Source organism: Amphimedon queenslandica, unplaced genomic scaffold (genome assembly GCF_000090795.2).
Source record: "Amphimedon queenslandica unplaced genomic scaffold, v1.1 AMPQUscaffold_13278, whole genome shotgun sequence".
NCBI lineage: Eukaryota > Metazoa > Porifera > Demospongiae > Haplosclerida > Niphatidae > Amphimedon > Amphimedon queenslandica.
The window spans coordinates 40,179-53,938 of NW_003546486.1; the positions used below are offsets into that span (position 1 = coordinate 40,179).

General features: G+C 34.6%; 2 protein-coding genes across 2 annotated transcripts; one reads left to right on the top strand and one right to left on the bottom strand.

The window, feature by feature from the left end:
• The first annotated feature begins 54 nt into the window (after window positions 1-54).
• On the top strand, window positions 55-7,014 carry LOC100633901 (guanine nucleotide-binding protein subunit beta-1-like). Its single transcript, XM_003388212.3, has 12 exons — window positions 55-202; window positions 315-383; window positions 2,199-2,237; window positions 2,695-2,801; window positions 3,289-3,352; window positions 4,039-4,114; window positions 4,451-4,604; window positions 4,848-4,977; window positions 5,033-5,104; window positions 5,200-5,277; window positions 5,986-6,136; window positions 6,573-7,014. Exons 2-12 carry the CDS (start codon window positions 327-329, stop codon window positions 6,665-6,667), a joined length of 1,023 nt encoding a protein of 340 aa, XP_003388260.1. The 5' UTR covers window positions 55-202; window positions 315-326; the 3' UTR covers window positions 6,668-7,014.
• Window positions 6,853-13,395, bottom strand: LOC109583812 (tankyrase-2-like). The gene is made up of 6 exons (XM_019999290.1): window positions 12,650-13,395; window positions 12,526-12,574; window positions 11,155-11,270; window positions 10,841-10,920; window positions 10,546-10,606; window positions 6,853-8,512 (listed from the first exon to the last, which is right to left on the bottom strand). The coding sequence occupies exon 6, from the start codon at window positions 8,193-8,195 to the stop codon at window positions 7,041-7,043; it is 1,155 nt and encodes a 384-aa protein (XP_019854849.1). The 5' UTR covers window positions 8,196-8,512; window positions 10,546-10,606; window positions 10,841-10,920; window positions 11,155-11,270; window positions 12,526-12,574; window positions 12,650-13,395; the 3' UTR covers window positions 6,853-7,040.
• Between the last annotated feature and the right edge of the window lie 365 nt (window positions 13,396-13,760).

The following is a 13,760-nucleotide window of genomic DNA, read 5'->3' on the forward strand; positions in this document are numbered from 1 at the left end:
TTAAGATATTCTTGAGGTAGCTCCGCCTTTTCCTGTTGCCTTATTTGGTGATTTCTATTATTAGCTTTTCACCCGCCGTAGCCGTCTCCCTCCCAGGGCTCCTCCATCATCCTCTGTTCTCTCTCCTCCACTCATCAATTACCAGAGTCTCTTGCTATCCCTGACTCCATTACTTGTGTTAGACGCTAGCTTTAACTTCCAGGTACGTATTTTATGTCATGTACTCCCCGTTTTGTCGTGTCATCTCTTCACCCGACGGCTTTGACCTTTTGTAAACTGTCTAACCCATTATCTCCCTCTCTCTCCTTTTTTAGAGGGCGAGCAAAATGTCAGAGTTAGAGCAATTGAGACAAGAAGCTGAGACCCTCAGGAAGAAGATGAGGGTGAGGGCGTTTGTGTGTTATCTTGTTTTGGGACATCTCCTCCTTGTTATTCCTCTTGTTTGTGTTAAAGTCGCTCTATCCCCTACTATCATTAATATAAACCTTCTTTAGCCCATAAACCCACTGCTCTCTCATATCTAAGCCCTTTTAACCATTACCTTTCCTTCATACTCATCCCCCCCTCTCTTTAATTCCTCACCTTATTCCATATTTTCCTGTTTGTGTGTCTTCGTTACATGTCTGGATTTGACACTTTCTCTCCTACCCACATTTCATGTTTTTTTCTGTTTCATTTTGTGTGGTTGTGTGTGTGCGTACATATACATTTACATGTACCACTCATTATTATACATGTATGCTTATTCTGTCAGCCTCTCTATGTTTGTGTTGTATATTTGTCATCTTCCAACGCTTCTATAATCCCGGTCTATCCCTTTTCTCCTTCGCTTAGTACATGTACATCTACACACGTATGTACATATGTTCTGTTTTTTTCTCTCCTTATGTATGTGTATTTTTTGTTCTTTTTGTACTTGTTCCTCGTGAAATGAATACTTCTCTGTACAAAAGATTTGTTCCCTATTCTTTACTTTCATACATACAAAATCGCGGTTAAAAACGAGGAAGAAAAAGCTTGAATTCTTCCCTAGCAGACAAGCATACTTCCCAATGACACAGACCCGCTGTCCTGTGTCTTACATGTAACTGTTAACAAATTCAAGCGACGCTAACCATTAACTTTGTTATTGTCTCTTCACATGACTAGGCTATCCTTCATATTCATTTTCTCATTTTGTGTGTACTAGCTTTTAATTTTGTTATCCTTCTAATTAAATACTCTATTATTGGCAGTGGTATGTGTTCCATATGCTACTAGCAGTGAAAGACCATAAAGATAATAAGATTTATTGTCTCTCTGACTTCCATTACAAAATTTCACCTTCTCTCCTTATGATAATGTCCACTTGGCATACATTCTTCTTACCCTTTTAATTTTATTCATGCCCTGATGTGCCTCCAGACTATGATTAGGCAAATATACACTTACTATATTTGTAGTATATTACTCCGGTATCCTCCTATGCAAATCCAATAAGAATTAATTGCTATGTAAATCTAATGAAGTATTCAGTTGTGTCGATATGGACTATAACCTTGCGTTATCATTGGAAAGGACTAACATGGAATAAGATCAATTTTGAAACTATATAATTAATGTATAATGGTTGCTTTTATGCTCATGTGTACATGTTCAACACACAATTGGTTTATGTAGTCTATATATCTATTTTGAAACTGAATCCATTACAAATGTACATGTACATGTATTTGGACGAGTGGGTATAAATAAGTGTGTAAAATGCTATCGTGGCTTTGTTTTGAAAGACTTGTTTTGCATGTAACTGCTAACTACCTAAAAGGTGCATTTCTCGCAGCGTGTAGTTATGGCATGTAAACAGTCATTGTCCAGTGCAGTAATGAGATGCGTGCATGCGTGTATTCATGCATGAGTGTATATACTGGAATGACACACACACACACATGAGTGACCCGATTATGATGAATATGCCATTTTCTTGTATCTTTTTGTGTATGTACATGTGCTGTTTATCATTCTTCTCTGTGTACACATATATACAGTGTATCCTAAATTCCTAATGTCACTAATTTTATTACATATCTGTATCTACATGTGCATGCCTGTTTGCTAAAATATGGAGTATGCATGTATAATTATACATGTACATGGATGGTGTGGTTTTATTGACACAGTATCATGTGTGCTTTATTATTTATTATTGTTATCTTCTCTAGGATGCTCGAATGGCTGTATGTGACACTTCACTGGCTGAGGTTAGTTTTCAATGGATGACGTATCATATATTTGTAACCTTATAACCTATTGTCTCCTATCATGTACGCCACTGTTTATATGGGATATAGGAGAATATGGGATATCGTTGTTTATAGTGTTTATGAGATTGGTAACGATTTTGTATTTATCGCCAATCATCATCTCATTTTCGTTCAATTGTTCTGTCTTTCTCAGTTTGATTGCAGCTGTGTCAGCCACTGTGTGTGTGTGTGTGTGTGTGTGTGTGTGTGTGTGTGCGTGTGCATATTGCTGGCTTTCTTCTGTGTGTACGAGCCTATTATGAATTCCAGCTTGTAGAAAAAAACAAACATTTACATAAGGAAGTGGAGTTTGAGCCTATTTTGGGATAATTTGTGCGTGTCTGTTTTGCGTGTCACTCCTGATCACTCTATTATTGATTTAGTTGATTTGATTTGCTATTGTATCACGCTTTAGGTTGCAAAAGATGTTGATCTCATAAATCGTGTTAGTCTGAGGACCAGGAAAACTTTACGCGGTCATTTAGCAAAGATATACGCCATGCACTGGGCCTCTGACTCCAGGTACAGTTACACGTACACATACATGTAAAATAGCTTACATGTGTACATGTACCTTTTGTACATGTACCTTTTGTATATGTACACGTATATGTACATTTATTGGTATATACATGTAATTCATGTGGTTTATACATATCAGTTTTTATGTACATGCTTATACATATATACATGTAATTATGTGTTGTGTACATGTATTGTACATATGAAATTCATGAGTTTTGTCAATTTTTATGTACATGTACATGTATGTGTATTATGTATATAGTTACATGTTATATATTTGCATGTACATGCACGTACAGTACATGTAAATTTGTAGTATTTATAATTTTGTTATTACTAACTTAATTGGAGCATACATACATGTACATGTATCTAATAATTAATTTCTATGTAAATTGATATGATGAAATCGATACTTAAGGATTAAGATCCTCTTATTATTACTAGTTGCTTACTTAAAATTGTTCTTTTTTTCTCTCAACAGAAACTTGGTCAGTGCTTCACAAGACGGCAAATTAATTGTGTGGGATGCCTACACTACAAACAAAGTGAGCACAAACTCTCCCTCTCTCTCTCTCTCTCTTGTATTATTTATTTATAGTAAAAAGGTGTAGTGTGTTCTATTAATAGAACACGACCATATTTGGGTTTGTGTGTACATTGTGACATTATTGGGCACATTAGCTGGCCAGCCATGCATGTTATGAAATGTGGTTTGTTTGTGTTGAAGTGTGTGCAATATTAGAGTATATGGAGTCACCATGCATTGAATGGGTCTACAATATGTATAGCCCCCCCCTCCCATTTATACTATGCTCTCAAAGCATTTTGAAACCAGTTTAAACCAGTTAGAAATAAACCAGTTTAAGTGTGGACTATTTCAATGCAATTTTAAACCAGCTAATCTAAAACACCTCAGGAGGTGGTTGCATGGAGATAATCAAACCGGTTTAAGTACTGAAGCAGTTGTATCATGTATGCAATGTAGCATTAATTATAAACTGATTTAGCCACAGTTACACATGGCCACAATTTGTACAATGTACAATATGTACATTTTATTTAAATCTATGTATATACTTATGTACATATGTGTATATGTAATGTACATGTATGTATGGGTGTATGTATATGTACAATATGTACATGTACATATGTAATTAATGTATGTACCAGCGTACATGTATGGGTGTGTGTTTATGGGGCTCATTGATATGGTATTATTGTGTTGTAGGTTCATGCTATACCTCTGAGATCTAGCTGGGTAATGGCCTGTGCATATGCTCCTTCATCAAGCTTTGTGGCTTGTGGTAAGTTAATTGACAGTGAAATTGTTGTAATAAGAATAATATATCAATTACATGTACATTAGAGAGGGATATTCATAAGTTTTGTACAAGTTGGTTGACAGCTTTTTCCTTTAGTGTTAGAAAGTCTGTGTTATTGTTTTTGTTGTTTTCATTCTAAATTAGATTGTACCAAAGTTTGTTGTGTCTCGATTTATCTTTAATGTAATAACAATCATAATAATCACTCGCTTCATGCCACATAACTTTCGCCCTTTCCCAGTCGTTGGGAGCTGAAAATGCGATAATGACGTCTGAATTTAGCAGATCACTTTTAAAATCCCCTTCTCATTTCTATAGGCGGTCTGGACAATGTCTGTACAGTTTATAGTCTTCGTAACAGAGAAGGTACTGTCAGAATAGCAAAGGAGCTCCCAGGTCATGCTGGCTATCTCTCGTGCTGTCGGTTCATTGATGATGGACGCATCCTGACCTCTTCTGGTGATATGACATGGTACCATTAACACTTAGCTTTGTACTTCCTCTACTATTAACACAACATAGCTTAATTTAGACTTCCTCTTTTTCTCCCTCCCTCTCTCTCTTCCTCCCCCTTTCTTCCCCTCTCTCTCCCCCTCTCTTCTCTCTTCCCCCCCCTCTCTCCCTTTCTCTCTCCCTCTCTCTCCCCCTCTCACTCTATTGCTTCTTTTCTTGATTCATAACACAATATTTATATATTGTTTTCTCTTCCTTCTAGTGCACTATTTGACATTGAGACTGGTCAGGTAGCTACATCATTCACTGGTCACACTGGTGATGTCATGAGCCTCTCCCTTGGGCCAGACCAGAACCTCTTCATCTCTGGAGCTTGTGATGCTTCTGCCAAGGTACATACATTGTACATGTATAATACTGTATTATTATTAATTTCATTTTTTGTAGCTCTGGGATATTCGTACAGGCAAATGCGCTCAGACATTTGTGGGACATGAAAGTGATATCAATGCTGTAGCTGTAAGTTTTTAATGACACTCTACCTTCATTCTTTCTTCTTTGTTGTTCTCCCTCCATTTCTGTGTATTAATTATTTGATTATTAATACATTTTAGTTCTTCCCCAATGGCCAAGCATTTGGTACAGGGAGTGATGATGCTTCTTGCAGGCTATTTGACATCAGATCAGATCAGGTTAGATAGCTAGTTCCATAATGACAGTGTATCTTTAGTCCAGTAATTGTATCTCTACGTAATTGTTCATGTTCACTGAAACTGATTCTATTTGTGTGTGTATACATGGTGGCTGCATTAGTAAAATGACGGGGACATTAGGTCATTGGAGCTTAGTAGTGATATAATAGTAATTGTATCCATTAGCATGTGTGATCATACGGCTTCTTGTTAGTAGATGATCATATTGCTCAAACATTGGGCCAAAGACCTGTACTATATAGTACAGGGTATTTTGACAAAAATCAAAAAGGAGAATTTTTTTGCTGTAATTTTTTTGATAAATATGAATTATGAATGCCCTTATGCTGTGTGTCAACTTTGAGCTGATTTCGATCAAATTTGGATTCATTATGAACTTTTAAAATTACTCAAAATTGGACCAATGACCAAAGGCTATAGCCTTTGGTCTTGGGCCAAATTTTGTCAGAAATGGGTAGGAGAGAATTTTGAATTTTTATAATTTTTTCTGATACATATACATGTCCTTATGTTGTATATCAATTTTGAGCTGATTCCAATCAAATTTGGATTTTTAAAAAAAATTCTAAATTACTCAAAAATTGGGCCAAATTTTGTCAAGCTAGTGTATCATTTATAGTATTATTATTATTATTATTATTATTATTATTATTATTATTATTATTATTATTACTATTATTACTGTAGGAGCTGATGACTTATTCATATGAGATGATAGTATGTGGAATCACTAGTGTTGCCTTTAGTAAGAGTGGCCGATTGCTCTTGGCCGGCTATGATGACTTCAATTGTAATGTCTGGGACACACTCAAAGGAGAAAGAGTTGGAGTACTGACAGGTTAATATTAATTTATTAGTAATATTAATTGGTATTAATATTAATTATATATAGTAATATTAATTATATTAATTAGTATTTTAATATTAATAAGTAATGGCATACCGTGTATTGCGAAATTTATGAGGTCTGTAAATTTTTCAAAATTTGCCTAAAAATCTATTTTGTGGATTTAATTTTTGCAAAGTTATACCATCTGCCATCAGATTTTTATGGAAGCAATTTTTCTGCATTTTCAAAAATTGCGAAATTTATAGTTCTCAAAAATTTTGTGCTATACAGTATATGTACAACAATTATTGCAAATAGTTGAGGTTATTAGATACATGTAACATAAAATTAGGCTAAAAAATAAAGTAAAATAAATTAATTAAAAAATAAAGTCAGAAGTAATAATAATAATAATAGCTTGCTTTTATATAATATCCTTCTCTAGGTCATGATAATCGTGTTAGCTGTTTGGGTGTGACCGAAGACGGTCTAGCTATTGCCACTGGGTCCTGGGACAGTTTTCTCAAAATCTGGAACTAATCCACCTACTACTAACCACATCCCACTATTGGTTCACACGCAGTGGGAGTGTCATTTTACATTTGTTATACCAAATAATAGTTAATGGATCTCAGTGACTCTAAATATAATGTGCATCGTATTAACTTCCATGTAATGTTTCTTGTCTTTCGTTGTATGTTTACGTATTCTCTAATATTGAGCTATTCTTGCTTTGTTTGTAATTGGCTATAAGTAAAAGACAATATTATTATTAATTATTATTATTATTATTATTATTATTATTATTACTAAAAATTATTATTATTATTATTTCTCCTTGTCTGTTTTACTTAAAAGTGATTTAGTAACATGATTGTTATAATTAATAGCTGTTATTGATGAACTCTGCTGCCTACTTCTGTTGCAGTAGTTGCTCCAGATGTCCTTTTGCTATTGGCTTTGTAACATCAATTGGAGACTGATTATCTTTATTTTTCGCGTGAATATCAAATCCTTTGTTCATTAGTAATTGAGCAGTTGAAAGATGACCTTTCTTACATGCTAAATGCAGTGGGGTGTTCCCCTCTAAATTATGCAGTAGCAGACAATGGTCTTCTTCATGAAGAAGGAGCTCAACAATCTTTGAATGATTCCCACTACTTGCCTCATGTAATGGCGTATTACCCAATGAATTTATAACGTGTATATCATCAAAATCCCCAGCCTGCATGATGTACTTGATGACTGGCAAATGTCCATGTCGAGCTGCTTCATGTAATGGAGTATCACCAATGCTGTTCCTGCAACGACTCAAGTTGACCTCTATATGCGAGAGTATGGATACAAATATGTGATAGTGTCCCAAACGTGCAGCAATGTGAAGAGGTGTATCACCATCCTTGTTGCAGTGCAGGGATCTTATTTCCCCTGTTGCAAAAAGGCTCAGGACTACCTCAAGGTGACCTCTAGAGACTGCATGATGAAGTGGAGTGTTTAGAAAATCATCAAAAGAGTTTGGGTTGCAGTTCCAAACGGATAGAAAGTAATCAACTATTGAAGCGTTGCCAACTGTACAAGCCAATTGAAAAGGTGTCACTATAAACTGTAGACAGTGAGGATCACACTTCTCCTCTTCCAAGAGGTACTGTATGACGGACTGATGCTTACCACCTACTGCAAAATGCAGCGGAGTGTAGAATCCCATGTCGTCTGTAACGTTTGGACGAGATTTGAACTTTCTAATAAGCTTTTTGCATAGACCTAGCCATCCGTTACCAGCAGCTAAGTGGAGGAAGCTAAAATGCCGCGGATTAAGGCAGTGTCTGTCCCAGTCTGGCTGGTAAAGTATCTTGACAGAGGACGGATCTTGCACCTGTGGCAGAGTCTTCTCAGCTAGAGCTAAATCCTGCCTCTTAAAGGCCTTTTCGCACTCTTTCACTAAAGCAGACTCTGAATCCGTGTGACTTTGACTAAAGAACTTTTTAGTTCCTTGTCGTACTAACATTTTTTTGCTGTTAAAAGTTTGTTTTCTGTTCTCAGCCACGCCCTTTGTTGAGCATACGCCCATTATTATGGGTGGAGTATTAACTAATAAAAATACTCAATGAATAATAATTGAATATTAAAATAAAAAGAATTCTACTACTAATAATAATGATAATGGTTAGATTTTAGTTCTGAATGGTAATAGATTAATAATAATAATAATAATAATAATAATAATAATAATAATAAAGGTAATAAAATTATCAGTTACATCAAAAGGTTTTGTAATAATAATAATTTCACACGAACAAACAATATAAAGGTTACTTTTGACTCAATTTAAATAAAAGTGACATCTTTGACCAAAATATCACTGAGAGAGAACAACAGCCACAATGACTAAAAAAAACAAAAGATTAGAAAGGTAATGACACTAGTTTAAGTAATAGCAAGATTGTACATTCATGGAAATGCGCAGTGTATTAAAAAAAAATAAAATGACATTAGCCTTCAGTATACAGTACATCAAATGCACATTTTCATACACTGTACTTAAACTTGCACCTTAAAAATTCATAAAAAATTCAATTTTGATTAGAACGAGCTCAAACTTTCTACACAACTTAAGTACATGTATATCTATCAGGAAAAATTATAAAAATGGAGAATTCTCTCCTTTTAAATTTTGGCAAAATTTGGTCCAAGACCACAGATATTAGAGTAAATGAAAGGGATAGGAAACCACCGTTCCCGGCAGGAAATGCTAGTTGCTAATACCGTATTAAATTGAACGGATTATTAGAGTAAAATGGTGTATGAAAAATTAGAATAAGGTCCTGCAGTGATGACAAGGGCACTTCTCTGCTGCATTCTGAGCTCCAGAAACAAAATGAATAGCTTCTTTGCTATGTAGTACCTTCTTTATGGCTGTGCTAAATATTCTATTTTCTTTCATATGATATTTATGCTCTTGTATCATTCAAAATTATCTCTAATTGTGAAAAATTGTAAAACTGAATATTTATTTTTATTTTATTTATGAAATAGAAGGAAAGCCCCAAAACATGTGGAAGACCTCCGCATTTGAAGTACAGACTGATACAAAAAAGTTTAAGGCTAGAGTATTTGTTACTGGCGAGTTAAGGGTACAAAACAAAAGCAAAATTTGGGTCTACTTTTTGCTTAGAAATCACAACCATACAATATTTCCTATTAGAAGATGTCTCAAGACCTCGGTTATAACATTGGTTAATGTCTTTTAAACACCAATAGATGGTTCATAAAATTGACTTTCAGAAAAAGGTACAAAACAAAATTGGCAGTTTGGACAACTTGACAGTAGGAGTTCAAGATAGGATTTCATTCGGGCCATTAGTGCAGTCCTTCTGAACCAGGTATCAATGGATAGATATGATCTTGATCTTTGCAGCTGACCTGGAACTGGATCTGTACTCCATATCGGACACGAATTATAAGCCAAGAAGTCCAGTGATGGTCCTCCATTTTCCTAGTTTCCCGGTAAGAAAAACGACAACTTGCATACGTCGCTAGGCAACGCATGACATGCCCATAAATTTCACGGTGGTTTCCTATCCCTTTCATTTACTCTAATATCTATGCCAAGACCCTATATTGTAGTACATGGACTTTGAACCAATTTTGGAGCAACTTTAACAATTCATTAAAAAAATTCAACTTCAATCAGAATGAGCTCAAACTTTCTAAACAACTAAAGTACATGTATATTTATCAAAAAAGCTATAAAAATAGGGAATTCTCTCCAAGCCATTTTTGACAAAATTTGGTTAAAAAACTCTGTACTATGATGTTCTTTGGCCCAATTTTTTTAGCAATTTTAAAAATCATAAAAAGTCCAATTTTGATTGGAATCAGCTCAAATTTTCTACTCACAAGAATGTATCAAACTCAAGATAAATGAACTTTATATAACAATGTACATGTACATGTACATGTACTGTGTACCAAGTCCTATACATAATCACATGTTACATGTCAGGTCACAATTATTAAAGTTATAATAACTGTAGTGGGGGTGACTCTAATACAATAAGCAACAGGCTGGTTCATTAGCTAAGCATTCTTTATCAAATTCCCACTAGTGCTAACACGATGATACGCATGCATTGATCCATTGTTTTTTTAATGTTCATGTACAAGTAATTATAACATTATTGGATGCGCTAAAAATATACAATGTACATGAAATACATGTGCATGTATAAAGTACTACATGTACATGTACATGTTGACTCATGTTATGCATATTAAAATTGTTTAATAGCTTCAATGTGCATGCCTATGCATGTACATATACATATACATATAGATGTACATGTAAATAATACATGTACATGTACATGTATGCATGACGGTAGTAGTCATTTTGAAAAACATTCAGTAGAATAACTTACCGACAATTAAAATAATAACAAGGAGAATGATTCCAACAATTCCGGCCAATAGCAACCACAGCTGTATCAAATAAAAATACCTCAATAATTACTATGTTTATCAAGGGCAATTATCAAATAAAAATTCTTTAGAACTTCTAATCAACATCTGAAGCCTTAATAATAGTATCATTAATATTATTATCGTCATCATTATTATTATTATTATTATCATAAACAAAGGCAACAACAGGGAAGGAAACATTATTATTATTATTATTATTACTAATTATTCAGTGGGCTGGATATACTATACCTTGCAGTGTTGACACTGTTGCCTTCTCTTGACTCTCACACTCGTCTTCTGAAAGTGTTTCGACTCAATATCAATAGTTTCTAAAAGTAACAGAGAGAAGAAGTGAGAGGGGGAGAAAGAGAGAGTAAGAAAGAGAGGGGGAGGGAGGGAGAGAGAGAAAGAGAGGGGGGAGGGAGGGAGGGAGAGAGAGAGAGAGGGAGAGAGAGAGAGACAGAAATTAATAATAAGAGAAAAGACATAGACAGTTGTATAGTATGGTAGAGATTAGGAAAGGAAACAGGTCAGGAAGCCATTTATAATCTCGAGTTACATACCAGCTGTCGTTTGAAGGTGACCTAGTTCATCCCCTCTCTTCAAAGCAGAGTCTAAATTATGCTGCATCTGTGTCTTGACTGCAGACACCTTGTCTTGTAGATCTTGTGTGCCAGACCTATTGGCATACAGTAATTAGGAATTAACATACACACCTGTAGATAATAATCCACTTATAAAACTACACACTCATTCCTGAATACAAAACTTATAACATGCATGTACATGCTATTATTATTAAAATTCATAGACACAAGACTAGACAGTTAATATTTCTTAAGTGTGTACAACATCAATGTATTCTGAATCTTGTATCTCAAGGATGGAGGAAAGATCATGATAACAATAAAAAGAACAAAGAGAGAGAGAGAGAGAGGTGTGTGTGAGTGAGAGAGAGAAGGTGTGTGTGTGAGAGAGCCAAGTTATAGTTTGGCTACTACAATCCACCACTACTTTATAATGATTCATTAAAGTCAAAAGATCATTTGTAAGTTGTGCAAACAATTCAAGACAGGCTCTCAACCTGCCCCAAGCATTATCAAGTTAATGTATATACATATACATGTACATGTACAATACATGTGCTGAGTATTACAATTTTATGATGTGTTTTTACCCTTTTATGTTTTCTCGCTATCATTAGCAATATGCAACCGTGATGACACACTATGAATCATGTTACAAAAATTCTCCCTCAACTATCACAAACAAAATCTGACATTCCTCATTCACAGCATACACACTACACAGGATACCATGAGTATTCCCCAACTACTCTTATCCATACGACTAAAATGCTTTAGTTTAAAGCACTAGCTAACGCTCGTTCAAGTCATGTTTACAAAACAAAAATAGTCACCAGACGCTGATAATGACCACACATTAATAAAAGGTATGAACAACAAAGAAAGGTAACATTATGAATAGGCCACCATTAACTCAAAATACCACCACTTATTTTTCAATTATTCAACTTGATATAACAATTAAGAACAATAATAATGATAATAATTTTTTTGTTTACTTTAGCACTCACAATACTAACAGTCTATAGTGCAGTGAAGCCAGCCCATTATAATAATACTTTAAATGTACAATGTAGGTGTTGTAATTAACTATTCAACGAGTAGGCATAATCCTCCACCTGTCCCTATACTATCACTTGTATCAATAATAGTAACTTCTAATCAAATTAAGTACAAGCAATACACTAATTACTAGATTCCATTGTATTTCTCAATCATGGTAGCTTTTGACTCGATTTTAAGCCCCAAAAATATGAAATAAAGTATACACACAGATCTACATGATATATTATGTGCAGTATCAATATTAATAATAATGATAACATTATGAATAAGGTAGAAACTTACATTATTCAGCACTGTCAGTTCCCGGTATTATCAGAGCCTTTTAGGTAAGCTAGAAAAGTAGGAGATATGCACAGTCACACATATAAACGCAGGAGTAGGCCAAGTATCTGCCGTTAAAACTTACTGGTGTAAAAGAGGAGCTCTGAACAAGACACTACAGCGCTGACTAAAGCTAGCGTCCTCTGATAATGATGATGGCAGAAAGAAGGCGGAGGTGATAACGCTATTTTAATTAATTGTTAACCGTATATTGTCTTTTTAAAAGACAATAGATCTATACGGTATCTAGTAAAATTAGAATTTATTTTGTTCCGCCGAGTCTGGCTCAGGAGGGTCTGGCTACGAGAGCTTGCTATGCTTAGTGCTTTATGGATCTAAGGACCTACACCATGTAAACTTAGACTTAGTAATTCTGCAGTGTATAATAACTAGAGAGTAGACTAATGTTTTCGCATCCCGCTGAATTCAACTTCCATTAGTATGCACCACTAGAGCAATGCTTACAATGTGTCTGCTAGGGTCAGGCTCCGCCTAGCTGACTATGTGTCTGCTACAGTACTAGATCTGTTTGTATCATAATATACATGTAATAAAGATTTGCAAGAAAAAAAGTGAGAGACTATGATGATAAAGAGACTGTTATACCATAGATACTACATACAGTATCTATGGTTATACAAACATATGCACACAGCTGCATGCATAGTTTGTTTTATGTTCAAGCAACTGGCTTAAAAATATTATTTTTGCTACTATCACAACAGCATATGTAGCTAATAGTTCTATCTACAAACATGCTCACATGTTTAAAAAAGCAATTGTATGGTCTAGTGGATTAAGTTACCTTCTAGTGTTGAAAGTTATGCTAGAGGATTATTAGATTATCAGAATTAGAGTAAAGCTGAAATGAGCCATGAGGTTGTCTCTCAAGAAACTGCATTGGTAGCATAAATAGACTAAGTTCTTCCTATAAATGATAGTGCTATTTAAAAAAAATAGCTCTCAGTCCTTGATTCTCTGAGATATGGCACTTAATAGTGCTCATTATTTCTGCCGCTCCATGCCATGCATGGATAGCATTCAACAATATTGCTATAATTAAAAATAAAATCAATTCTAAAACTGTTTCATAATAGTTTTAAAAATGTAGTCTACTATATTTTGGTTTTACACAAACAATGGTCTGATGTTAAGGAGTTAAATTGGAGTATGTGCATCTACTCATGACACAGTGC

Excerpts from the sequence above, each read along its gene's own strand:
- LOC100633901 (XM_003388212.3), top strand. The coding sequence starts at position 327 with ATGTCAGAGTTAGAGCAATTGAGACAAGAAGCTGAGACCCTCAGGAAG. Across the intron at positions 4,115-4,450 it reads ATCAAGCTTTGTGGCTTGTG|GCGGTCTGGACAATGTCTGT; the intron begins GTAAGTTAATTG and ends TCATTTCTATAG. Across the intron at positions 5,105-5,199 it reads GTGATATCAATGCTGTAGCT|TTCTTCCCCAATGGCCAAGC; the intron begins GTAAGTTTTTAA and ends AATACATTTTAG.
- LOC109583812 (XM_019999290.1), bottom strand. The coding sequence starts at position 8,195 with ATGGGCGTATGCTCAACAAAGGGCGTGGCTGAGAACAGAAAACAAACT.